We start from the raw sequence: 26,263 nt of genomic DNA, 5'->3' as shown, positions 1-26,263 counted from the left end.
GGTGGGCATGTGAGCGAGCGGGAATTTTCTCGTGTAATTCAACTGGCAAACACTACAAAGTGGGCCAATTTAGTCATTTCCTCGAAGAGACGAAACTTTATCCTTCCCAAATAATGGAACTAAACCCAAAAAACTAATGACCCGCATCATACGAATATCTATTTTATGGAAAATAATAGACAAGCCTGTACCATACAATCACCGTTTTCACAAAGGATGAAAAAGACTCATCCTTGTCATCCTCGGCCTCATAATCATCATTAAAAAATGGCATGCAAATGTTTGATTCGATTTAATGATGCACAAACAGTCCGTACTTCTCATTAAGAGGCTCAAAGGAATAAGGATGCGAATTATCAAAAGGACAAAGAGAAACCTTGAAGGCAAATTGGAACAGTATGCGTTTTATTCAAAAGCTTCCATATCGGATGTCGTCGTAACTGCTAGCATTTTATTTGCCAAGGCATATTCAAAAATACCTTTGGGATCAGGTATTTATGTATACTCTGCTATGCATATTTTGGAAATAAAATGCTTTAATCAGAAACTATTTCTTGTAAGTTTCTTGTTAGTGAATCTGAGCACGAGAAATGTAACAATAACGTTGTCAACCATAATCACATCAAGGCATTAGAGAACATTTGATTCCAATACAAGACCATCATTAAGAATTTTACAGTTGATGGAGTATACAATAGGGTTTGTAAGGACAATCAAAAAGTCGACTTTTTCAAAACATGCAAAAGTCGACGTTTGACTTTGCCTTTTATTGAAAAATCTGTTTCTGAAGTCGTGACTTTCGATTTGTCTATGCACAGAAAAAAATTTCACGAAAATTTTTCCAAATAAAGTCTTAATGGAGTTTTAAAAACTATTCAATTACAAATTTAATTGATTCAACAATTTTTTTAATTAAAACAAAAATCAATCACAAAACTTAATAGTACCAATAATTTTTTTTTAATTGATACTATCATTTCTGTGATTGAAGACATTTGAATTAAAAACTAACTGGATCAATTAATTTCATGATTTAAGATAAAAAGTATTTTTTTTGTGTGAGTTTACAGCATAAAATGGACTATATCATAATCTTTCCCAACTTTTCTTTAAAGTAATTGACTCAAATGGCAATTAGTCGAGTTTACAAGATTAAAAAAAAAAACATTAAAAATCGACTTGGAATTAATGACTTTCTTCGACAAAAAGTCGATTAACCCTATTTGCAACTTCTGCATCCCTAATATACTGTCTTCAATGGATTTTTCAAAGATGACATGGCAATAGTCCTTTATGAAACTGAAATTGTTTAACAACTTTCTCAATTATTTCAGTCATCGTTTACAAATTATTATATACGGCTTGGAATAAAATAATAACTGTTGTAGGCTCAGCTAAAGCTTAAAATAATCGGGAATTTATAAGTATGTCTGGATGAATATTTAAGTTATGTCTCATCGACTTGTAGGCAAAATAGGCGGTTGCCTGTTTGACACCGAGACAAACTCGTCCAGAGAGGTGGTATTCATTGTTACTATGCCATACTGTTCGATTCAGTTTTGGAATAAATGGTCTCCTAAACCAACCTTATAAGTATTGAAGTATCAGAAATCAGAACTGTGGTTTTGGAATGGTATTGGTATTCAGAGCAAACTGAGTAAAATACACGACTATTTTCATGAGTACCCACGATCATTCTGAATAACATAACTGCATGGAAAAAAGGTTATATAGAACTATAGATAATTATGAACCGATGTGAATACATCGGATGAAACTTGTTCCTGCCGGATCGTGCTAGACATAACAGAAAACCGATATCAACCAATTTCGGCACGGTTGTTAAAAAAATGTTCAAATCTGGGTCGGTGGCCGCTTTACCTAAAAGGGGTCCGATATGTCCCATTTGAAATGCCATCCGGACTGTATCCGTAATAACTACATGTTCCAAGTTTCAAGTCGATAGCTTGTTTCGTTCGGAAGTGATTTCACATTGCTAGATCAACTCAGAATGGAATCTGAGAGCAACATTTCGATGTGTTACAAAATGGAATGACTAAGTATAAAAATAAAAATCGATATATTATTATTATTTTATTTTACTTGGTACTCTTCTCCTACTAACCGATCTAGATTACCTTAATTCATAGCTAGGATTAAGGTATTCATGACGCACGATACTGTCAATTCTCTTTCCTGGTCTAGCGGTTGAAGTATGCATATCCATTTGAAGTGGATTATTGCAAGCGGGTGATTTTTCTTGATGTCAAACCTCTCCGCATGTACAGGAACCTGTCAAAAAATGTTGAGTTGTACACACGATGTGAACGACTGGGCGTGTATGCTGACGGTATTAAAGAGGTTGTTCAAATACACGGACATCCATATATTGTTTGGTGGAAGCAAGATCGATTGCATGCAAGTGAATATATTTCAATACTACTGTGGGCAAAAAAAAAATATTTCAAAATTCAAGCGTAATTTTTGTTAAATTGGCATGACTGTCAGTAACATCTGTTTGATGTGTACAAATTCTTCATAGGAGGCCGAGAAGACGTTCAGGACGACCATAAACATTGATTCGCAAAAAAATGGGACTCTCCGCATTCAATCTACTGAATGCAGTGCCCAAGATGAGAAGAAGTCGGAAAGCTTTCCCCAAATCAAGAGAAGTACCAATTTCTTGGTTAAAGATTTATTCAATCATCGAGTTGTGTCGCTCTTTGAATTCCTTCCGATTGGCCAAAATTTCAACAAAAAATACTATTTGAGTGGTAGGCGTCATTTGCACGAAGGTTTTTATAAAACTAGGGGGTTAAGAATGGACCAATAACGCGTTTGTTTTTCGCCAAAAAAAATGCAACCAATATCTATCCATTTGAAAAGACCGTGAACCTTTGTATTATGGTCGCAAGATAAACATAGTCTTGCTATTTTTGGCCACAGTAGTATGTGGACACACAAACTGGTTCCTGTTGTTCACGTGCGAGTAATTTGAAACAAATTGCAGTGCGCAAAAGGGGCAGTCAAAGTTTCCCGATACGCTTTTGTCAGTCATCGTCATTCATTTCCCAATGCGTCGAGGGGGAAATTGCATTTGCTCTTTTGATCAAGTTACGTGTATGAACGTGTAAGTGTGGGTATGAATTGAGTGTATGTGCCACCTATAACAGCTACGCGAATTGTCTAAGTGAGTTCCCGAAGTTGGCTTATCATCCATCTACATTTCGTTATTTTGTTGTGCCAATGCCGTTATTTTGTCACTTCACATTTTCCCTTTATAGGAATTCAACAAGGATGTCTTGTCCTGATACCATGCATACTGCACGCACATACATACACACTTCCATTAACATCTTAATCTAAATTGAGTAACAGTGTAGTTGTACGTCTCATTTAAGAAGCGTTAAATTTGTTTATGTAAATTTCAGCTTTTGCTTCGATTGCCGGAAGTTGCCATTAAAATCCACACGGTGTGCTCTTGCTCATTTTGTATAGTAAACTACCAAACTATCGAACACACTCGAGTATCATTCAGTTTAAATTCATCAAAGGTTCTTCCATTTGTCAGAGCGAAGGCAATTTGTTTAGACTTTACCATACATTTCCAAATAAGGAAGGATCGTCTTGAGATGACTACAACAGAGGCAATTCACGTAAGGCCTTGTAAATCTCTAAAATTTAATTGAAAAATACATTGGATTTTTTTCCAATGAAATCTTCTTAGAGTCCTGGAAGGTATCCTCCACGATATAGGCTTGTTATTTAAATTGAAATCATTTAAATGGATTTTGTTTAGATTTTAAATAGGCGCTATTATGTTATACTGGTGTAAGCAAATGCGTATTAATTGAAACTCATTTCCAATGCATTACAATCTCCCTGCACATTTTATGTGTTCAGAGTTAGGTTGAATTTATATCACTTAAATATTTCAAATTTCCATTTATGTTCCACCAAGATAAAATTACGTTTAATTCCAAGAAATAAAATGAAATATAAAATCAATTGCATCGAGTTATATAAATTTGTTGCCCACACTGATCGATATCATCAGTTGTTCCTCAATGTTAAGCCAATTATCACCAAAGGATATTTTAAAGTGCTAAGTAATTAATAGATGATGGTGGCAATATGGTGAAAACTCTTCATTTGCCGGAAGAATCTTCAAGGCAAGTAGTTATTTCTCATTTTAGCTGCAACGTTGATGGTTTAGACACCGCAAAATAGATGTACAGATTTAAGACCTTGGTGTACTAAAGTGTGAAGGAAAATAAATGATTACACATCAAGAAACAAAATTCAGGAGAAAGTATCATAGCTGACCAGCTATTAGTGAACCGAACTAAATTACAAATGTATTGGCCAAAGTCCATGCAGTATCATTTTTCTAATTGACATTCGAGGCAAGATTGAAGAATTTTGAAAAAAAAACAATGGTATGGTAAGTGTTGGAATTTAGGGAATGAAAGTCGTTCAAAGCAGGCAGGTCTTTTAAGAGGATCTAAATGAAAATTTTTTCAAAAAAAGTTACTAGCCCTACAATTTTTTGTCGCTTGTTTATTTTTATTACCTGTTCTCCAGTTGTTAAATAGGATACAATATCAGTATATATAATATCCAAACAAATCACAACATAAACATATTGAATTGCCATAAAATATTGGTAGCTCGAGGAATCCTAAGTGACTCATTTTCTAATCTTTAAATTCGCACTTCCATTGTCTAGATTTTCCTCGATGATTTTTTATGCCCTTCAGAGGAGTTCTTTTTTCATTAAACTAAACATGGAATTGCGCATGACTCTTTGATTAGAGAGATGTTCACCATTTGTGGTATGGCAATGAACTGAATAGTCACGCCGAGACAAAAATAACGGGCAGCCACTATATCTAACCTGCTCTCAGTACCTCCCTAATGCGAAACGCCGTTTGGACTCGGCTTTAAGAAAGAGATCATTCGCAAACATAGTATTCGAACTTAGTGTTTTGGATGTGAATTAAAAAAATTTTAATATTTTGCCTAATAAATAATTTTTATAATTTTTAATGCTTGTCTGAAAAGTTTGACCACAAACATTTTCAAAAATTTGCAAATTTTCAAGACTGGATTTAGTATTTTTTTCGACAAAATTTTAATAATTTGTATCATTGTATTAATTCGTAATCTGTTTTTAACCTATTTGAGACAAATAAGTTACAATTACTCATGAAAAATATGAAAAACTGAGTTATAAAAAATTTAATTAAATAACTACATATGTAGTTAAAATAAAGAACATCTTTGGGAGGACATTTTAGGAAGTGCTTTAAAAGTTGTGCCTTTGGAACAACTTCCAATATTTTTGCTGGGAATATAAGCAGAGACGATAGAGTTCCCACGATTAACAATTGCACCACTGAGAACTACAATGGAGGTATTGTTAGCATGCTTGCCTTGCATTTCGATGATAGCAGGTGTAATCCCAGTTTCGGCCAAGGATGTTTCTTGTAGTAACAATGACAAAATTATAAAATGTTAACATAATACAGAGTGAATAATGACGATAGAAAAATGAGATTCGAGAATGCCAAAAAAACACCAAAATATCGATTTGCATTGGAGCATTATTGCTTCCAAGGAGTCAAATCTGGGGGGCTGTTTGTTGAATTTTCACAATCTTCAACATTTGGAATGGGTTTTTGGGGGCCAAAGTTTAGCCTAGTTTTTTTTTTGTCATAAATTCGGGTTCATTTGCTTTCGGACTGAGTGTTGAAGTCAAAAGTATGGAAATGTATAGTGAAATTAGCTCCGCCCGAATTTAGCTCCGACTTACTTATGTTATTTCTATCTTTGCATCGTATTTCACTCAATTCCCGGAACAAATGCTGCCCCATAAAAATTGCATGCGAAAAAATGTCAACTAAAATCGAATCAATTCTGTACGCTTTCAACTTTATGGGTAATGCTTTTTCTATGTGTACCAATTACAGAGGATGGCGACACCGATACTAACATCATCAGCAGCAACACCACCACCATTGCCATCACCAGCATCTGCTAATGGAATGAAAGAAAAACCAATTTTGCTTATAAACTCAATGGCAATGAACACAATTAAACATTCAATTGAATTGGAAAAAAATGCATTTACGGGAAAGGAATGTATTGCAATATCAGGATGCTAAAGCAAGCTGGTGTGAATAGAATGAAAATTCTATTGAGAAAGCTCTTCAACGATAGCGTTCCAAGTTCTATTGCAAAAAAAAAAAAGGAAAAAAAAACGGTAAACGAACAAGTTAATTAACTCAGATGGTTGCTTTGGAGGCCAACATTTTGCCATTGCATACACCCACCTTGGAACGAACTATACAACTGCATCACATCTCTCTGAGCAATGTTCTTCGATATGGGCGAATGATGCTTGCGATTAATTTTGCACGGGGAGCTGAACTAGAAGATAGACACTTCATGGGAACATTAATCATTAAACAATACATTTAAGCTCTCTTCCACATCACTAGACGAGGAAGGGGAAATGAACGATTAAAGGCCAGAAGAGCACCAAATTGATATATTAGCAATTGTGTGTTCATTGTATGGGCGAATCTTTATGGAAGCTCGTATGCTTGGTGTAATCCAGGCCGTCTTCTCGAACATGTTTTTGCTCCTCTAATGAATTGGCCACTTGATTATTGTTTGTCCAATGATAATTTGTTGGTCATCGTTTTTCAAGAGGTTGCAAGGGACATTTATTGTAGGCTATATTTTGGTGTGTGGCAGAAACTGAAAGCCAAACAATGCCGAATTCGGGCCAATAAACTAGCGTCATAACTCTTGTGTGGCCAAGGACCCAAATCGGCTTCAGAATTACAACACATCAGTGGTCATATTACGAGCATGAATTCCTGAAACCATAAGTGTTCCAAGTCATAGAGGGAAGCGGAAGGATCTGCATTGCTGCGACCAACCAATCAAGCGACCACCGATCTACTGGCCACCCTACCGCTCACTCTGACCGACTAACTGTTAGGCTAACCCACTGACTAACGTAGAATCTACAACTTCACCATTATTCTTTTGAGTAAAAAGCAAAGAGCAAACAAGGTAAAAAAATTTGTTAGTACATTTTACTTGTGAAATTGGTTGTTCGGTGGACATGGATGAATGCACATACAGTCATCCACACACGCACACATACTCATATACGGAGACGTGTTTTTTGTGCACAATTATTCTAGCATACATGCTTTGCTGGCAGTACTTACCCATATTATTAGGATATAGTGTTGGCATTGTGCCATCCTGCTGGTAACGAGGCGGCGGCAAATCTGTATTGTCCACCAGATATGTAGAGGCTGCTTTTTTACGAGCCTCATCCTGTAAGGAGAAGGAAACAAAACGAAAGAAATATTATTTTCAAATATTAGCTTTGTGTATACAAACACAAGAAGTACTAAGAAGTTATTGCGAGATTAAGTCAATTCCTCTTACACAGAAACACGAAGAAAAAAGATTATGTTAGTGTACGAAATAGACATATTCCTATATATTTCAATCTTATTTGAGCAAAAACAAAATACTCAATTCAGAAGTTAGTTGATGCAATAATCGAAAGAAGAATCAACCAAAACCGAATTTTCGACTAATTGACTTTTTGTCAAAAACGTCGAAGTCCATGTTTTGTAATATTCAAAATTGACATTTAAAAGTCAATAAGTTCTTTTATTTTGAAAATTGAGTTGAATCGATTAATAGACTTTTTACAGTGAACAAAATCGACTAATCGAACTGGTACGAAAAAGTCGACTTTGAATTTCAAGAGATCGCATTTCTTTATTTTTATGCCGAGAATTCATTAAATTATCATTTCTGTGATTGAAGCACTTTCAATTGAAAATGAATTGTATGCATTAATTCGTGATTGAGGAAAATCTATGCGTGAGGGGACACAGCGAAAGGCCACGTACACACATTTCCTGTTCGCAATATAGAGGTCGATATTATAATTCGATATTTATAAAACGTTGTTCTACACTGATTGATTTTGGTATTAATTTCGATGATTTTGGTATTGATTCCGAGCCGAATTCTAGTGAGAATACATTCAAGACACAATTCTCTTTTAAAATTTTGGTTTTGTGTACTTGATTCTTGGGCAAACTTTAATTTTTCGTTTTTTTTCAAATTTTTTTCTTCATATGCTAAACGTGTTAACGGCAACTTAAATTTCCAAATTCAGACTCGACTTCCAGTAGAACTTATGCTATGTTATGTTTCAAGTAAAAATTTTTTAAAATAAAGTGTTGAAAAATATAATAGGACATATTTTTCAACACTTGAACACTTATTTGCTTTTTATTCAAGATGCAAATGTAAAGACAATTTCATTAATTTTAAAGATTTTTTTCAGAATTATTAAAGTCAAGTTGATCTTAGCCCAAGCAAATTTTCTTTTATGTTATGATACGCATATTTAAGTCGAATTATAAGACCAATACGACTTCATTGGAAAGTTTATCGATTTTTGGATAAGAAAAAAAGAACAAAATTCGCATTCGTGTTTTAAGGACATGAAATCATTGCCATCAGCAATATTTTTTCAGTGTATATAAATAAGAATTGAAAATTGTTTTCGTGTCATATATTAGTAATATAAAATTGTATATAAGATATATAGCACTCACATCAATGGAAGTTCTTTCCAAGTAATTACACCCAGAAAAAAGTGTCTTCGAAACTAAAGGAAAAAATGTTCATCAATTTAGTTTAGTCATTTTATTTCCACTCAGTTAATATTTTGTGTGAAATAATAAAATTTACTTGTTTCAGTAAAAAAATCCTAAACTGAAAGCAGTTAGGAATTGTTCATTAACTAGAATAGGGCATGGAATTTTACTAATACTGTTTTCTTCGCTGGGTATAAGAATTTACTACTGAAAAAGAAAATTTTATTCACTGATAACAAAGCATTCATAAAAATAAACAAAAACCGAACTAAAACCAAGTTTCCTCAAATTTAGTAAAATTTCTTATGAAACGATAATACTGACTTCCTTTATTATAGAAAGCTTATCATACATACGAATAACACTTGGCATAGAAAAATATTTTAGTTCATTCGTACTAAGAAGTATTCAATCCTTTCAAAACTTAAGGAAACACACTTGTTAGAATATAGGAAAATTTCCTACATTTCTTTTATCTACCTTTAATCGATACCTGTCTTTGATGTAACCGATATGTTTGCGCGTGGGTTGTTTTTTTAGTTGGAATCGCGTTTTTATGGTATAAGGAGAGATTGTTAAAAAATAATATAGTAAAATAATATTATAAAAAACAAATAAAATATATAAAATATTTGTTATTTTAAATTAGTGAGAAAAATGTTCGTTTTTTGAAAATTGGTTTATAAAAAAGAAAACACCAGCAGAATAACAACCCCTTCATTCGACTTCATTTTGGAATCTTCAATTATCAGGTAATATTCAGTGACGCTAACCTTTTGTGAAAAAAATTGGTTTTGGATTTTTTTGTTTATATTTGTAGGTATTGAAATTGTAAATTATTCAAAGTGAAAGGTACTACAGGAAGAAAAAATGTGTTTTAATATTTCAAGGCCAGTCGATGCTGTTGATTCTAAATAAATATATTTAATATATTAATAAAACATGTCTTGTATTGAAGATAAAATTGCTTATATAAATACATAAAATTGTATTTAAAAACGAAGGTAAGCAGATCTAAATTTGAAGTAAAAGGTTTACCACAAATATGTAATATTTGTCCAAATGAATGAAAAAAGTTCAATAAACTCATTCCATATATGAATTCAATTCAGTTAAATTTTTTCATTCTGTAGTATAGTGGTACATAAATATAGGAAAATGTTAACTAATATACGGAATGCATTCTACCTAATTTCTACGAAAATCACTTTGTTCAAACAAATAAAAATGTCTTTGGCGCTATACGAAGTTCAACTTTCTTCACAATGAGTTCATTTTAACTTAAAGAACGGGTCACTTTTTTCTGGGTGTACCTTTAAAGTATGTATATCCAAAATTTATCTTCTACAGAAGGACTTAATTTTCTTCTTTGGCTACACTTTTCTTACTAGGCACATAGATAATATAATAAACCGATAGAACCCTTCCTTCCTTCCTTCCAGCAAAAAAAAAAAATATTTTTTATTACATTAATATTTCATTGCTTTTAGTGTACATCTAAAGATGCTCCTCTAGAGATGGGCTTAATTTTCATATCATAAGACGTTCCTTGGGGTTGATATATACACGCTCACAAAAAATCGCTTCTGTAACATATACTCCCAAACATATTTTGCTTCAAGCATATACATTTTTGGCTATTGCCCAAACATTTATATGTTTGATCTCTTCCAATATATAATATGTTTAAAAGCATATTGGTCTAAACATTATATGTTTGGATAGTCTAAGTTCCAAACATTTTGTATTTTTGCATCCAAATTCAATAATGTTGTCTTCCAAAAAACAATATGTTATTATGTGAACATATAATATGTTTGGAAGCATTTTGCACCCAAAAATATTATATGCTTAAAAAAAAAATTCTCCCAAACAATATTGTGCTCAAAATTTTATTTATTTATTTATATATTTACAATCATAATGAATTATGAAAATAAACAGGTAATATAGGTGCTAACAACATAGGTTTTCGACCTGAATGCTCAAAATTTTGTTTCTGCCCGATTGTATATTCCCCCACATCTTTCTCACTTCCACGAGATTTTTTAGTTCTTAGCACCTTTTTCTGTAATACAAACATTGTAGAAGAAATTATTCAATTGTATGATATTTTTATTTTAATTTTACCTTTTGCCGGACGGGGATTCGAACAGCGGACCACACAGTTTGTAAGGATCAAAGAAGTAGCTGATCAATTGCCCAAGGAAAAATAAAGTGTTAATTTTGTAATAACAAGCAACAACCACCAACTTAATTCAATATCGCTCCCTGTTAAATAGCGCTCCAAGCTACTAAACACATATATGTTTATAGGCTATTTCTAAATTAATATATGTTTGCATCCAAGCATATTATATTTACAAACATTTTATGTCCCAAACATAATATGTTCTAACATATTAACATATATGTCCCAAACATGTTATGCTAGTTTATGAACATTATATGCTTGCACTCAAAAATATTGTGTTTAAAAATTTGTGTTCCAAACATATAATGTTTATAGCCAAACATATGAAAAACAGTCTTTTTCATCCGTGTACAAATCCTTTGTTTTAAGCAGTTTTCTCAATAAATTTAAATATTCCGAATTTAACTGTGTACAAAACATTATTTGTGCTTAATAAAAAACATAAACTTCCAAAAATTATTTGAAAAGTGAACCGATCAATTTCTAGGCGGACTTGAAAACTGCGAAAGATATTTTCTAGTATTATTCGAAACGTCTTCACGTAGAGATAAAATGCCTTTAAATATGACAAGTTGGATTTTATGAAAAATACACCCAGTAGAAGATCAATGTTAATGGTACCCAAAAGTTAAATGTGGAATTTGCATATATAGGGATACACAGACTCTTGGCCTATAAAACCCTTTAGAATATTCAGTCCGTTGTGATCCCACAGTGGTGAACATTTCTTTTTTTTACCACTGATTGCTGTCCGATTCTATGTTTAGCTCAATGATAAGGGACCTCATTTTTGTAGCCGAGTCCGAATGGAGTTCAACATTGCGATGAAACCACTTAGAGAAGCTTTTAGCACTTAGAAATGTCATCAACATTACGGAAAAAAATTGTTGGGGTCCAGTAATTGAATCCAAGACCCATTGTATGCAAAAAGGGCATGCAAACCATTGCGTCACGGTGCAACCATTTGCTTGCGGTTCATATAGATCCCAGAATGTAATTTAGATATACATACACAAAATACAGACACGCATCCTACCCATATACAGCATAGATTCGTTTCTCCCCCCAACAAAAATATGTGAATTCCATAGATTAATTTTCTGCCATTTCGATCTGATTCTTTCGTAAGGATTCAGCTCCCAACGTTAATTTTTCGACATTTGCTTTTGTGCTGTTCGTATTTGCGCGATTTTGTCTCAATTATGACTAAGTATTGGGATATACTCTCTCGAAATTACTCTTTTTCATTCTCCAATATAGATATAGTAACTATACCAAATACTATATACATTTTTTCGGGATCATTTATTTCTCGATCTTTTTGAATTTTTCGATGTTTGTTTGCATGAAACACAACGAACACAAATACATACAGAATTTTTTCTAACAATATGTTTTACATTATTTTCATGTTATTTGCTTTCAAATTGCGTCCTCTCATAAACTTTTGGACTATGGTCAATTTCTTTTAATTGGATAAAAACTATTTTCTAAAAGACCATAACATTTAAAAAGGTCCGACTATGTTGCTTTAATTCAAACAAAATTATTTTTTTCGAGAGCATAACACTCGTAGCATTATGTTCACTTATCGAACATGGTTGCACTGATAATGTTGCCAATGTGATTGGCATAATGTCCGCATGCCTTAAGGATTGTGAAAACAAAATTCTTTCATTTATTTCAGTGTATAAATGTCATTGTTTTGGGCATAGGAAATAGTTTTCATAAATATTAAAGTTCAATACGAAATGCTCGATTGGTTTGTTTTATTTTCTTGGGTGAGTGAGGACTCTTAAGCTCCTTAAGTTCACTCCCATAATATTTACTTTCGGGTCATTGATGATAAATCTTAATTATTTCAGTAGAACTTTCGTTGTCCATGAGGTTTTTGTGTTGTTGTGGCAATAGTTTTTTGTTGTTGCTATTTTGGTCTTATTTATGAGAAATGATTAATTATGAACTGTTTTTGGATACTTCACTCAATACAGTGAGAGCTTCTCCCTATTGCTTGTGCACTTTTGTTGTTGTTGGTCGTTCTTCTTCTTGTTCGCTTAGAGTTTTGATGAATTTTGTGCTTGGCCTCAACTAGCAACAAAGTATTATCCTTTTCTTTTATCCTTTGTGTTCTCTTGGAAAAAAATCTATTCAATGGATGGATGGTTGGATGGATGTCCTTTTATTTCTTCTTAATTTTCGAACATATTTGCCTTGACGTTGTTATATTCCCCCCCTTTCATTTTGTCGGATTTGTTTTTGTGCTTGTCTCTTGTTTTTTTCTTGCTTCATCCTCAGTTATTATTCATAATCATTTTTGTCATTATATATTTTCTGGACATTGTATTCTGCTTGAACGCTGCTGTTGAAGCTTTGAGGCATTGTACACTTGTCAAATGTTAGGATTTTTCTTCTGTTCCTACGAAGGACGCCCAACCAAAGAACTGAGTTGGGATAAGCTGCGGATGAACCACTGAGATATGGGGCAAAGCCAAAATGTCAATATCTATGGCCATGTGATGGGTAGGGATACCATTGAATATTGTCCACTGGCTGCAAATATTGAAATATTCAGCTCGCCACAGTCGGATGAGTGGCAATGGAAAGTGCTGCAACACATGAATACACTCAGATTATGCAGTTGTTTGTGTTTGCTTTTTGGAGCCATCAGGAAATTTTAATTATTTTTCTGCAGAGGAAAAACAGAAAGTCTGCCTGGTTTTATTTCGTATTCTCGGCACTATTATTTAAATGAATTGAGGAGGAAGAGCAAAAAACTATAGCCTAAGAGATAAAAAAAAAAATACCCTGCGAACAATGCAATGTGGTGACTAAAGAGCTTCAATTGAGAATAATTTCTCCGTGTTTGCTTTTCTTGTGTTTTTTCTCGCACTTGATTGAAGTCATAGAGGCGAATGCGTTGAAATAATTTTAATGCAAATATTTTTTTTCATCTTCGATTTTTATTAAGGACAAAATTTAAGCCAGGATTTCTTTTGTTGAAAGAATTTATATATATTATTGTTTTTCGTTGTAAACTCCAGGGCGGATTATAAAAATTGTTGCGAAAGACGTATCGATCTTCCCATGAATACATTTAATTTAAATTAATTGAATTTGTAATATTTTTCAAATACACGCAGAGAAGGAATATGATCACCTCAAACATGTTTCAAGAGCAAAATGTTATTTTTGTATGGTGACCATGTAACATGTTTGTCACTAAAATATTATTTTCTTGCCGAAATCAGATACATGATTTCCGAGAAAATAACATGGTTGCGAAAACCATGTTACATGGTCACCACCCAAAAATAACATTTTGCTCTTAAAACATGTTTGAAGTGATCATATTCCTTCTCTGGGTGTATATTCAAGAATTGGTTTTTAAAAATTCCCAAATGAAAAATCAAATGGGCTTATTAAAAATGGGGCTTCTGTATATTTGCGACCAAAACTGTGTCGTTTGGAATCATTAGAATAATTACACCGTACAACGTAGTCGACATGTAAACGGTCTTAGGTTTCTTGCACTGTGTCAGTTGTTGTGATGACATATGCTTAACACATTGTGGCTCGCCCTATAGTCTCAGTTACAAAAAGGGGGTCCCTTCATCAATTACGCCCAGAGAAGGAATATGGTCACGTCAAACATGTTTCAAGAGCAAAATGTTATTTTTGGATGGAGACCATGTAACATTTTTATCGCAACCATTTTCATTTCTCGGTAATTATGTATCAGTTTTCGGAAAACATGTTATGTTTGGCGAGAAAACAAAATTTTTGCAATAAGCATTTACATGGTCACCATCCAAAAATAACATTTTGCTCTTGAAACATGTTTGACGTGATCATATTCCTTCTCTGGGTGTAATATAATTTGTTCCTCATGGGATATTCGTGAGGCGAGCAAAAGAAATGCATAATTAACATGATCTCTTTACCAATGAAATGAGTTTAATACTGCGTATTTGTGTTTGATTTTCTATCTCTTTAAATGTCAAGAAGGTGCATTTTTTGGAATACATGAAATCGATAGTTTTTCCAAGTTTGCTCTTGTATATGTTTCGAACAAGAAATGACAGGTAGATTAAATAAGGTTTGGTTATAGTGGCAGCCCGTATTTTCTGGCTCACATAGACCCTTCAGAGATACCACAGGAGTTGCGGCTGCAACAGTCTACTGCATAAACTAGTAGGTTTTTTTATTTTAAAAAATTTCACTGAAATCCATTCGTATAACTTTAAGAATGAATAAAAGGCCAAAACAACCAAGAATTTTAAAATAATAAATGCAATTATGAACAAAGTCTTACTATTTTTGGGAACAGTAGTAAGTTGAAAAACAAGTTGAAGGTAAACTGAAGTTCCAACTGGGCTCGTCAGATTTTAAATTGGCAAAACGAGTACCATAGCAAAATACCAAGCAAAAAACACAAACAATTAAAAAGAAAATAAATAAAAAGATATCTCAACTTTGCTTTAATCCTAAGAACTAAACTGATTATTGTTTATATTCGAAACTTTATTATTAGTCTTCTTTTCGTTTTTAAAATTATTTTATGAAAGATTTTGTGTGTCAAACTCTGGAATGGAAAACGATTGACTAAAAAACTTAGCGGATTTCTAGTTTAGGGCTGATACAATTAACGGTCGTTTTACTTCGCAATGAGACCTAATTACATTTATGAGGTGAATCATTACTTTCGCTAGTAAGAACTAAGGAGGTGCTGCACTTGAAAAAACATGGTGAATTTCCGAACATCGGCCACTTTGTCAGATGCCCGTCCGAAAATCTTTCCTATTTGAGCTTTTTGCTAGAGAGAAAGGTAAGGATTACATAAATTATTTGTGAAGTTCGCAGAGAGTGGCCTTTAACCCCAGGATTTCCACACCAAATAATAAACCTAAAATGTTGATTTTTTAACAATATATTGTATAACTTAAATTCACCAAGAGTCATAGGGAGAAAGTTGAAAGAAGAAAGTCGCCTAAAAATAAAGATCATTAACATACCCCGAAAACTAAATGCTCAAATTCGTTAAACCCTAATACTTAATATTTATTTATAACCTAAATGAATGTCCCATACTCCAAAACATTTTGTCAGCGGATCATGGATAGCAGGACGTGCGCTGAGCACGCCTCAATCAAGAATGGCTTAAAAAGGATATTCCTCGCCTCATTTCCACCGCACAAGGGTCACCAAAATCTCCGGACCGTTGGACCTCTAGGTCATATAAAGACTAAAATTCATGCCAAATGTGGCCAATTCGAATACATCTAATCTGATTCTAAGATATGATAATATCTAATAGAATATAATAATATAGAATTGAAATTGAACATTGTGGACTTTTCTTTGTGGCATTAAATATAAGACACCCTGTATAGCATATATACCTAAAACTATAGGCGACGGCCTTTATACCTTCGTTCTGAAAGTAGGTCCAACATTATAATATACAGTTTCACAGAAGTGATGCAGGCCAAAGGTACTATTTTAGTGTTTTTTTGTGTTCACATCAAATTAGACCGGCCAGGTCATAACTCCATCACATGAATTGCTTTTCTACAAACAGCAGTTCGTTATGGCATTGATTACATGTTTACAAATGCTATCCATTTATGACAATTATCTATTGTTGCAATTACAAAAAGATTATTGCCTGTATGTGAAATGAAATTGCAAAAATACTCAAACCAAAATCAGGCGTGATTTGAAGAAATAGAACTAGCCATCGTTCTAGGACAAATTTGGGTATTGAAGGGACAAAAATAAATGATGGTTTTCATAGCAAAAGAAAATTAAGCTAATATAAGATATGGAAATCCATTTGTCATTCTGGCAAAACAAAAATGTATTTCGGTATGATAGAACATGTCCTTTGGGATTCATGCCACACAGATCAAAGGATATATTAAGCGAGGCAATCAACTAAAGTCGACATTTAACGCATTCCATTTGTTTTTCTTTTTTCATGATTGCTATTCTCTCAGTGATGGCATGGTTGAACTTCTTCTCCGCCTCCACTGTTTTATGACTCGTTGTACGAGTACACTAAACCATTCATAGGACTGACCAATCACTCAAAAGAGGTAGTGGTAATGGTGGTGTTGGGGTGAAAATTGCAAATCATTAAAATGATGTAATCAACTATACAGCGCCCCTCTCTACAAATGCTCGTCAAAACTTTAAAGATTTCTTGCAAAGACCGACAAATAGCCTAGAACATGGATGAACCGAAAAGGATTGCACGGAATATTTTTCAGCCTCCACAGACTGATAATGAACTGGAGTTTCGACAACAACTCCTAGCCGACAAACAGACATACCTCCAATCCTTAGACATTGTGGATGGTTATTTGATTTTTCTCTTTCTCCTAAAGTCCAAATTGAAAAGCATAACCAACAAACATCAGACAAGGATGGCAAAGCCAAAAACAACATTAACGCAAACTAAAACAAATGAACATTTCATCGTCACTGGCAATTAATCACACGCTACCGCTTATCCAGCATGATTTAGAACTAACAAATCGTTTCGAATTATTATAATAATTTATTATTTTAATCTGCTGAGATAAGTCGGTGTTTTTGTGGCTCAGTCAACGGAAATGCACACACACACACACGCATACACTTACAAACGATTTGAACTATCGTTTGAATTCAAATGCCAATGTCTTTGTGGGTGAGTGCGGATGGGCGTCTGGGTTGTTTTTCATTTGTTTTGATATCCTTAGAAAAACCAAGAAGCCCACCACACATAAACATCTCTCAAAATAATCACCACCAAAGACTTTCACTTCTTATTGCCCGTTGAGTATCTTGGAAAGGTTTTTGTCTTATCGGAATGAAATATATTTGAATTATTCACGCTTCACGAGTAATGACAATCAATCTCTATGGAAATTCTTAACCATCAGAGTAGCTATAGAGCGATAAGGGCGCGGCACCTATCATGCTCATTTAACGAAATGGCTCCTCTTCGCTTCACCTAAACATTTTATATGCCACAAAAAAGTAATGCAGTAGGAGAGGCCGGATAATTAAACTACGAGTGACTGACAGTACAAACTAGGCATTTGGCGGGTGCGGCATTAGTAAAATGTTCGAAATAACTAAGAACGTGTATTGCAAAATATTTCCAAATTTTGGGCAGTCAGACATTCGTATTATGATAAATATTACGACATTCACATATAGGTGATTTTGTAAAAAGTAAATGTTCCATAAAATGTTGTGTAATTAATCACAAAAAGAACAACACTTTACTGATATTAGCTTTTGTTACTGAAAAGTCAAAATGTTGCCTTTAAGTTGGTGCAGGGAAATTTATTGGTTCACAAAGAAAAGATACATTCGCTTATTCTTACTGTAGATTGCAAATTATATCGGATATCATATCATGAGTATCTATAATGATCAATTATCGCCCGATCATTTTAAAATTCGACGGGTGACATTTTTTGACCCCATCATATCTTCTGGGGTGTCTAAAAATTCCAACTTTCGTTGGATACAAATGAAATCAAGTTCGCGAACCTTATTTACCCCCTCCAATAAAATGCATTAAAATTGTCCATTGTGAATTATTATTTCATATTATTATTATTTCCATAAAACAGGTAGATATTAGATATTATACCGATACCAATTTTTTACCTTTAGACCGCGACATTTTCTGCGGATTTAGTAGCGAAAGACCTTTTTCAATACTAATAATGACAACGGATCTCCTTTTTATAGCGGAATCCAAAAAGTTTCACATCACGGCGAAACCATTTAGAGAAGGTTTGCAACACTCAGATTTCTGAGAGCGGAAAATCTACCACATTTTTTGTCTAGCCTTCCCTAACTGACATTTTTGCCTTGCATACACAAGGTCGTGCGTTCGATTCCTGCTACGACCGAACACCAAAAAGTTTTTCAGCGGTGGATTATCCCAGCTTAGTAATGCTGGTGACATTTCTGAGGCTTCTCAAAGCTTCTCTAAGTGGTTTCACTGGAATGTGGAACGCCGTTCGGACTCGGCTATAAAAAGGAGGTCCCTCGTCATTGAGCTTAACATGGAATCGGGTAGCACTTAGTGATAAGAGAGAAGTTCACCACTGTGGTATCACAATGGACTGAATAGTCTAAGTGAGCCTGATACATCGGGCTGCCACATAACCTAACCTAACCTAATTGACATTGTGGTGTTTATAGTTGTTTTCGCTGCATTTTCATTAAAAGTTCACATACACACGTTTCTTTTATTTAATTGTCGCACAGTTCGGAATCCACTGTTCTCCACATTTTGTTATCGTAACGTGAACAATCGATAAATCGCGAGGCAAATTTAAAAAAGTTGGAAAGTAGAAAAGTCAGCTTTGACACAAGCGAAGTAGAGTTTTCCAAATTTTCAGGAAAAGTCATTTTGATTCATAGCACAATGCTTAGCATGTAAGGCCGAAAGAAATGAAAATGAGAAGGCAGGCGTAGGCTGCATGGAATTTTTATTTAAATCGATAGTGTAGTCCATACAACTTAAAGTTTGATAATTTGTTATGCAAATATTGACCGAGGCTAAGGTGCAGTTTAACTTTGGCAAACTCTTTGCAACATTTCGGTCGGTAGCTCACGAATAAATGCTCCAATGTTGTCTTCAAATGCGTCAATTGAAGCTGGATTGTCCGTATAGACATGAGCTTTAAAGCTAAAGTTGATTTCATTAGCAAATTTCAATTAATTTTTTAATTGATTCAATTAAATTTTTTTATTGATGTTGATTGCAAAAAATCAATAATTTTTTTAATTAAAAACGAAACTATTTGTAATCACTAAACTATATTTCAATCACTTTCTATAACTATTTTTAATCCTTTTTAATTTGATCCAAAAAAAAATTAATTAAGAATTTTAAAAAAATATATATCCATAATTTTTTAACTGTCTTATTCATCCGAGTTTGATTAAAAAGTTAATTGTATCAAATAATTTTTTAACTAAAAATTAAAAAAATTTCAATCATTGGTTCTTTTTGATTAATAGTATCAATTAATTTTTTAATTGAAAAACTTTTCAACTTCAATCAACTTTTTAATTGGGAATATTTTGGTGGTATTTTGTTCTGTGTACGCGCGCTGCGTGGCATGTGGCACCGTATTGCTGAAGCCCTGCAAGTCAATCTCTTGCATTTTGGGCAAAAAAAAGTTTGATATCAATTCACGGTAGCGCTCACCATTGAAAAATGCGTTACGATTCGCATCATCTTTAAAGAAGTATAGTACAATGATGCCACCAGCCAATAAAACGCACCAAACTGTGACTTCTTCTGGATGCATTCGGCTGATTATCACTCCTAAATTGACAATTCTGCGTATTTACTTATCCATTGAGACAAAAATCAGCTTCGTCGCTGAACAAAATTTGTCGAAAAGAAGCGCACAATGAACTTTCTTAACAGAGCAAGCATTTGATAACAAAATTAAATTATTTGTAAGCGTTGTTCGTTCGTAAGACGATTCATGGTTATATCATAGACCAAACTGAATAAGTTTGACAGTGGGACAAACATGAAAAAATCATCCTTTGCAAACAAGGCATATTATAAAAGTAAATTTTGTTACACTTCATCGCCAATATCACATTTATTGTGCCTAACTATATACGTTTCAACTTTGTTCGAAGAAAAGACATAGACGAAAAGTTAAGCAGCGTGGTCGGGCTTTGTGCTGCACATATGGCGTATACGCAACGAACACTTATTCGCAACAGAGCACACAAACAGTGAAATATCGACTTTGAGGCGGTGTATGGATGTCTCGAAATCACACTTTTCAAAATCTAAAATGAATTATCTCTCAATCTAATTATTTATTTTATAATAAATTGTATACACTTTTTGACTTTATCACGTACATGCTTCTAGTTTTATACTTTAACAATTTAACCAAAACGTTTTTTATATTATATAATTTTCTATATAAGGGTCGATATCCATACAAATTAAAAAAAATTTTGCTTAAGAAACAATCTTTATTATAGGTTGGCGGAAATGAAAATGTAATTTACTTAAATTCCTTTTTGGGATTTTTATCACAAAATTATACAGATTCAAATATTTAAGGCCAAACAACCAATTTTTCTATAGCTGAGTTTTAACCACATGCATGTAAAACATTGAATTCTTTTCTCGGAAACGAAATATTAGGCCAACGAAGTTTTCTTCTTTTGTTCCTCTCCTTTTTATTATATACGAAATCAAAACCTTTAGCAGCGTTGCCAATTTAGCTTTTTTCCCGCTAGATTTGGCTTTTTTTGAAGACGTTTAGCGGGGAAAAAATGCATTTAGCTTTTAGCTTTTTTTCTGGCTTTTTTCATGACCCTTTTAGCTATTTTTGGCTTTTTTATTTTCGACATGTTTCTATTGAAATATGGATAAATCGGCGTTTTTATCTAAAGGGCACCTTATGCGGTCGGATAAACCCTGCGACACAACACGTTGCGGCGACAAATCCGGTAGTATAAGGCCATGTTCGCGTGTTGCGGGGACGTGTTGGTATAAAATCAAAACAAATTTGATTTTTTCCGGTTGGGAGGCACAAATCTTCACGTGTAAGGGGATGTTCGCCAAACATTAGCAAAAACAAATTTATTTTCATAATTAAAACAATCATTTCTGGGATGAAATTAATGAGGGATCGCTAATTAGGCTTGGAATTTTTATTGTTTCTTCCATTTTTACTAAAAAATGGCTTTACACCTAACTTTTCGTCCATCTTCATTGTTTGTGTTTATGCTTCTTCTTATTTCTTCATGTTGTTATCATAATTGTTCGTACAGTGTGAGGGTAAAACTTGAACGAACACACAACAAATAGGCGAACCTCTGTCGTAGTGTTTATCCGACCGTCTAAGGTCCGCTTAAGCCTTGCTGCAAGTATAAGGGTTTCCACATATTTCAAAGCTCAGTTGAAACATTAATAATGAGTCCAGCCATTATGCGGGCATTTTTGTAGCAAATACACCTTGTTGTAAAGTTTTTTCATTATATACATAATAGTTATCGTAAACTTTAAATCTACTATTACCACACAAATTTCTTAGATACTCTGTCAGTAAATTATTGGGAATATTATCATTTGAGTCGTTTATCCTTTTTATGTTATTATAATATTCTAAAGTTATTACGATATTACTAAATTAAAATAGTAGATGTGAATAGCTTTGTGCACTGAAAAAATATTGTCGTCTCCTTAAAATACGAACGCGAATTTTGGTTATAATAGCATTTGTGAATTTCTTTTATATAAACTGTTTTCCTTGTCCAAAAGACGATAAAGTCGTTTTGTCCTTATAATTAAGTGATTTAACTTAAAAATGGGTATGTTTTCATGAAAGAAGGAAGAATTAATGAAATAGTCTTTAAATGTGAGGAGTTTTTGCATCTTAACCACAAACCAAAATAGCGTTCAAAAATAGAAGATGTTTTTCAACATTTTATTTTAAAAACGTATATATACAATAATTTCTACTTGAAGTCGAGTCTGAATTTGGAAATTTAAGTTGGCGTCAGCACGTTTTTAAAGCACTTTGATAGCTCATGAAGAAAAGGAAAATGTTTTTACTGGGAAATGTAAACTATAGGTATTTTCTACAATTTAAATAAAAGTAATGTATTTCGAATTTTTCACAATTTCAAATCCAAACTAAAATTTTATTTAAAAAAATGACAAATCATTTTTTTACCAAATCCAAAGCATGCTTAGATCATTTAATATTTTAAAATAACAAGTAAATAAAATAGAGGTGATGGGAAGGTAGCTCCCACAAAATGAAGGACTTCCAGTAAAAAATTTGTGATAGTAATCAAAATGTATCGAATACTCAAACAGAGCTAATATGCCTTAGATATTGTTACAGTCTCACAGAAGTGGAATTAAAATGAAAATAATATGCATTGTAAGTGAAATAAAGCCTTTAAGTTTGTTAAATTTCAATCAAAAATGTGACTTTTGATACAAAAAAATTTAGCTTTTTTTTCTAGCTATTTTTTAACATTTTTTAGCTATTTTTTTGGGCAAATCTAGCGGTTTTTGGTGAAACAATTCTGGCAACGCTGACCTTTAGTAATGATTTTGTACCCATCACCATGATGTGGACAACTTTGATCTGTACCAATATTTTTATACCCACCACCATAGAAATGTAACACATCGAAATATCGATTTCCGACTATATAAAGTATATATATTCTTGATAAGGGGAAATTCTAAGACGATATAACGATGTCCGTCTGTTCGTCTGTCTGTTGTAATCACGCTACAGTCTTCAATAATGAAGCAATCGTGCTGAAATTTTGCACAAACTCGTCTTTTGTCTGCACGCAGGTCAAGTTCGAAGATGGGTTATATCGGTCCAGGTTTTGATATAGTCCCCATATAAACCGACCTCCCGATTTGGGGTCTTGGGCTTATAGAAATCGTAGTTTCTATCCAATTTGCCTGAAATTTGAAATCTAGAGGTATTTTATGACCATAAAGAGGTGTGCCAAAAATTGTGAGTATCGGTCCGTATTTTGGTATAGCCCCCATATAGACCGATCTCCCGATTTTACTTCTTTGGCTTATAGAAACCGCAGTTTTTATTCAATTTACTTGAAATTGGAAATCTAGAGGTATTGTAGGACCACAAATACGTGTGCCAAAAATTGTGAGTATCGGTCCATGTTTTGGTATGGTCCCCATATAAAACGACCTCCCGTTTTGGGGTCTTGGGCTTATAGAAACCGTAGTTTTTATCCAATTTGTCTGAAATTGGAAATCTAGAGGTATTTTAGGACCATAAAGAGGTGTGCCAAAAATAGTGAGTATCGGTCCATATTTTGGTATAGCCTCCATATAGACCGATTTCCCGATTTTACTTCTTGGGCTTCTATAATCCGAAGTTTTCATCCTATTTGCCTGAAATTGGAAATCTAGTGGTATTTTCGGGTCATAAAGAGGTGTGCCGAAAACGGTGAGTATCGGTCCATATTTTAGTATAGCCCCCATAAGAACGATCTCCCGATTTAACTCCTTGGGTTTCTAGAAACCGTAGTTTTTATCTGATTTGCCTGAAATTGTAAATATTCTGGTATTTTAGGATCACAAAAACGTGTATCGGATTAAGTTTTTATCGGTCCATTTGGTAATGCCTCCATATAGACCGACTTCACTTCTTGAGGGTGTAGAAGGCGCACTGATCATGAAAATTGCTTGAAACTCTATGTAAAATTTCCAGATTTTACTTATACAGATTTAAGATTTCAAATCAAGACGTTATTTTATTATTTTCTTGCACACTCACAAGAGATGTTAATGATTCCTCTAAAACTCAAACAAAAATGGTTCTTATAAATCCAGAATCTGATATAGTCCTCATAGGTGAAATCTTTAAATTTATCTTCGGGAAGTGTACTCAAGTCCTCAAGCCCTCCTGAAATTTCAAAGGAAACCCTAATATTTGGTTCATGATGGTGCGTATTTAAGATTCGGCCCGACCGAACTTAGTGCTGTATATACTTGTTTACATAAACAACGGACATGTATTCACTTTTTAATATATACTTTTATAACTTGCTGGCCGTTCGTCTACGAATTTGTCTATTTTTTAGTGTCATTGTTTTCATGTCGCTTTCTTCGATCGAGTTCCAGGAAATTTGGTATGGGCAAGAAGATTGTAAATCCGCATTTAGCGAATTTATTGGAATATTAGAAGGGTCTTCCTTTTTGTTCTCGAATCTTAGAGAATGCCAATTAATATCAATTACACACAAATTTTCCATTAGCAATAACTGCGGTTTATCTAGCATTGAAAAATATTTTTGAGAATTTTGTCTTAGTTTGAAATTGAACTCACAAACTTCTGCTTGCAAGTTAAACACGATCAGCATTGCCATTTTTATTAGCTCAGCGTCTTTGACTTGGTAATGCCACATAACAATTTTTTTTATTTTTTTATTTAAACTTGAAAACAACTCTATAATGGAAAGTTGTGTTTCTGGGGCCATTTTCGTTAGGCTTTAACTACCAGCTAACAGAAAGTAAATTGTAAATGACCGTTAGAACAATACATTTTTGGAAAATAATTTACATCAGTTGTTTCTTGATGGACTTCAATAAAATAGCAATTTGAATTTGGGAATTGAGTAATGTTTAAATTGAAAGATTTTTTTGTTTTTGTTTTGAAAAACAGATGATACTGAATTCTATTCGTTCTGCTATGAATTCTGCATTCGTCCTTTATTATATAAATGGAAGTTATATTAAATTTATCAGATTACTTACAATATAATCGCCTTGGCTGCCATCATTGGAATATGATTCACTCTTCTCTGAAACGCTCGATAAGGTCTCGCCAGTAACGGTGTCATTGTATGAACTGGGTGCATACATCTCAATGGTAGCTGTTTTTCCTGGTTGATTTGCTGTCTCAGCTGTATTTATGGAGGCGGCGGGCAGAAGAAAATTCATATCACAACATATGCAAGGGACACACAGCCATGCATCCACGCATCAGTTGGAAATGGCACGATGTACAAATATTGAATCAATAGTAATTGCAAACGACAGTCGTAGTAACCGGTATTGATTTGTTCATTGTTCGCGTTAGAAACCCAGAACCCATGGAGCAAGAGATCCAACGGAAATACATTTTCATGGGAAACGAATGTGGGGAACTCAAAATATGCACGGGATAAACGGAACAGAAATCCATGAGGGATAATGAAATTCGGTTTATCGCGTTTTTTTTTTTTGCGCAACAACGAAATGTACGCACACATATGCACATACAGGAGGCGTCAATGAGTCGCAATCATTTAAAGGGGCGAAAAAAAGTCGATTTTTTTTTTTCGATTGTGCAACACAATCGATGACATTGTGATCATAAGGAGGGGGAGAGGTGAGCACAACAGTACCACATAAAGCAGCACCCAAACAGTTTTTGAATTGCCAAAGGCATAAAAAAGAGTATCCGCGAAAGAGTCGAGCAAAAATTCACATTGAATTATTTAAGAATGATGTGGTAGCGAACGATAGATAGAGCAGCCACAGCGTAATGCAGTGTGTGGGTGTGTGTGTGCGTGCGGTTGTAGGATATAAAATAAGAAACCGGAAAAACAAACAACACAAACACCAACAACAGCGAAACAGATATCATCGCCACCGTAGGTTGTTCGGTCATTCAGGTATTTGGGTTATTTAAACACAAATGCCATAAATAAGAGTAAAGTGTTGCCATTTTTATTGAGGTAGTGTTGGTGTTGTTTTTGTTGTTGCGCAGTATTTCCACCCATTGGTAGTGGGGAAACATACCGTCATGGCAATGCATGCACA

General features: G+C 33.7%; 1 protein-coding gene across 5 annotated transcripts in view; it reads right to left on the bottom strand.

Moving 5' to 3' along the window:
- sns (nephrin adhesion molecule sticks and stones) overlaps positions 1-26,263 on the bottom strand; it is a 515,450-nt gene that overhangs the window by 77,501 nt on the left and 411,686 nt on the right. For all 5 annotated transcript variants that reach the window (XR_012722648.1, XM_075309654.1, XM_075309651.1 and 2 more), the window contains 2 exons: positions 25,214-25,362; positions 7,248-7,359 (listed from right to left, as the gene is read on the bottom strand). Coding sequence is in view for 4 of the 5 variants with exons in the window: in XM_075309654.1 (XP_075165769.1) it covers positions 7,248-7,359; positions 25,214-25,362 (261 nt within the window). In the remaining variant the exon portion in view is untranslated. The remainder of the gene's footprint in view (positions 1-7,247; positions 7,360-25,213; positions 25,363-26,263) is intronic.

The sequence above is a fragment of the Haematobia irritans genome, chromosome 5 (genome assembly GCF_050003625.1).
Source record: "Haematobia irritans isolate KBUSLIRL chromosome 5, ASM5000362v1, whole genome shotgun sequence".
Lineage (NCBI taxonomy): Eukaryota > Metazoa > Arthropoda > Insecta > Diptera > Muscidae > Haematobia > Haematobia irritans.
Note: the sequence above shows the minus strand (reverse complement) of the source record. Positions and strands in the feature narration are given on the sequence as shown.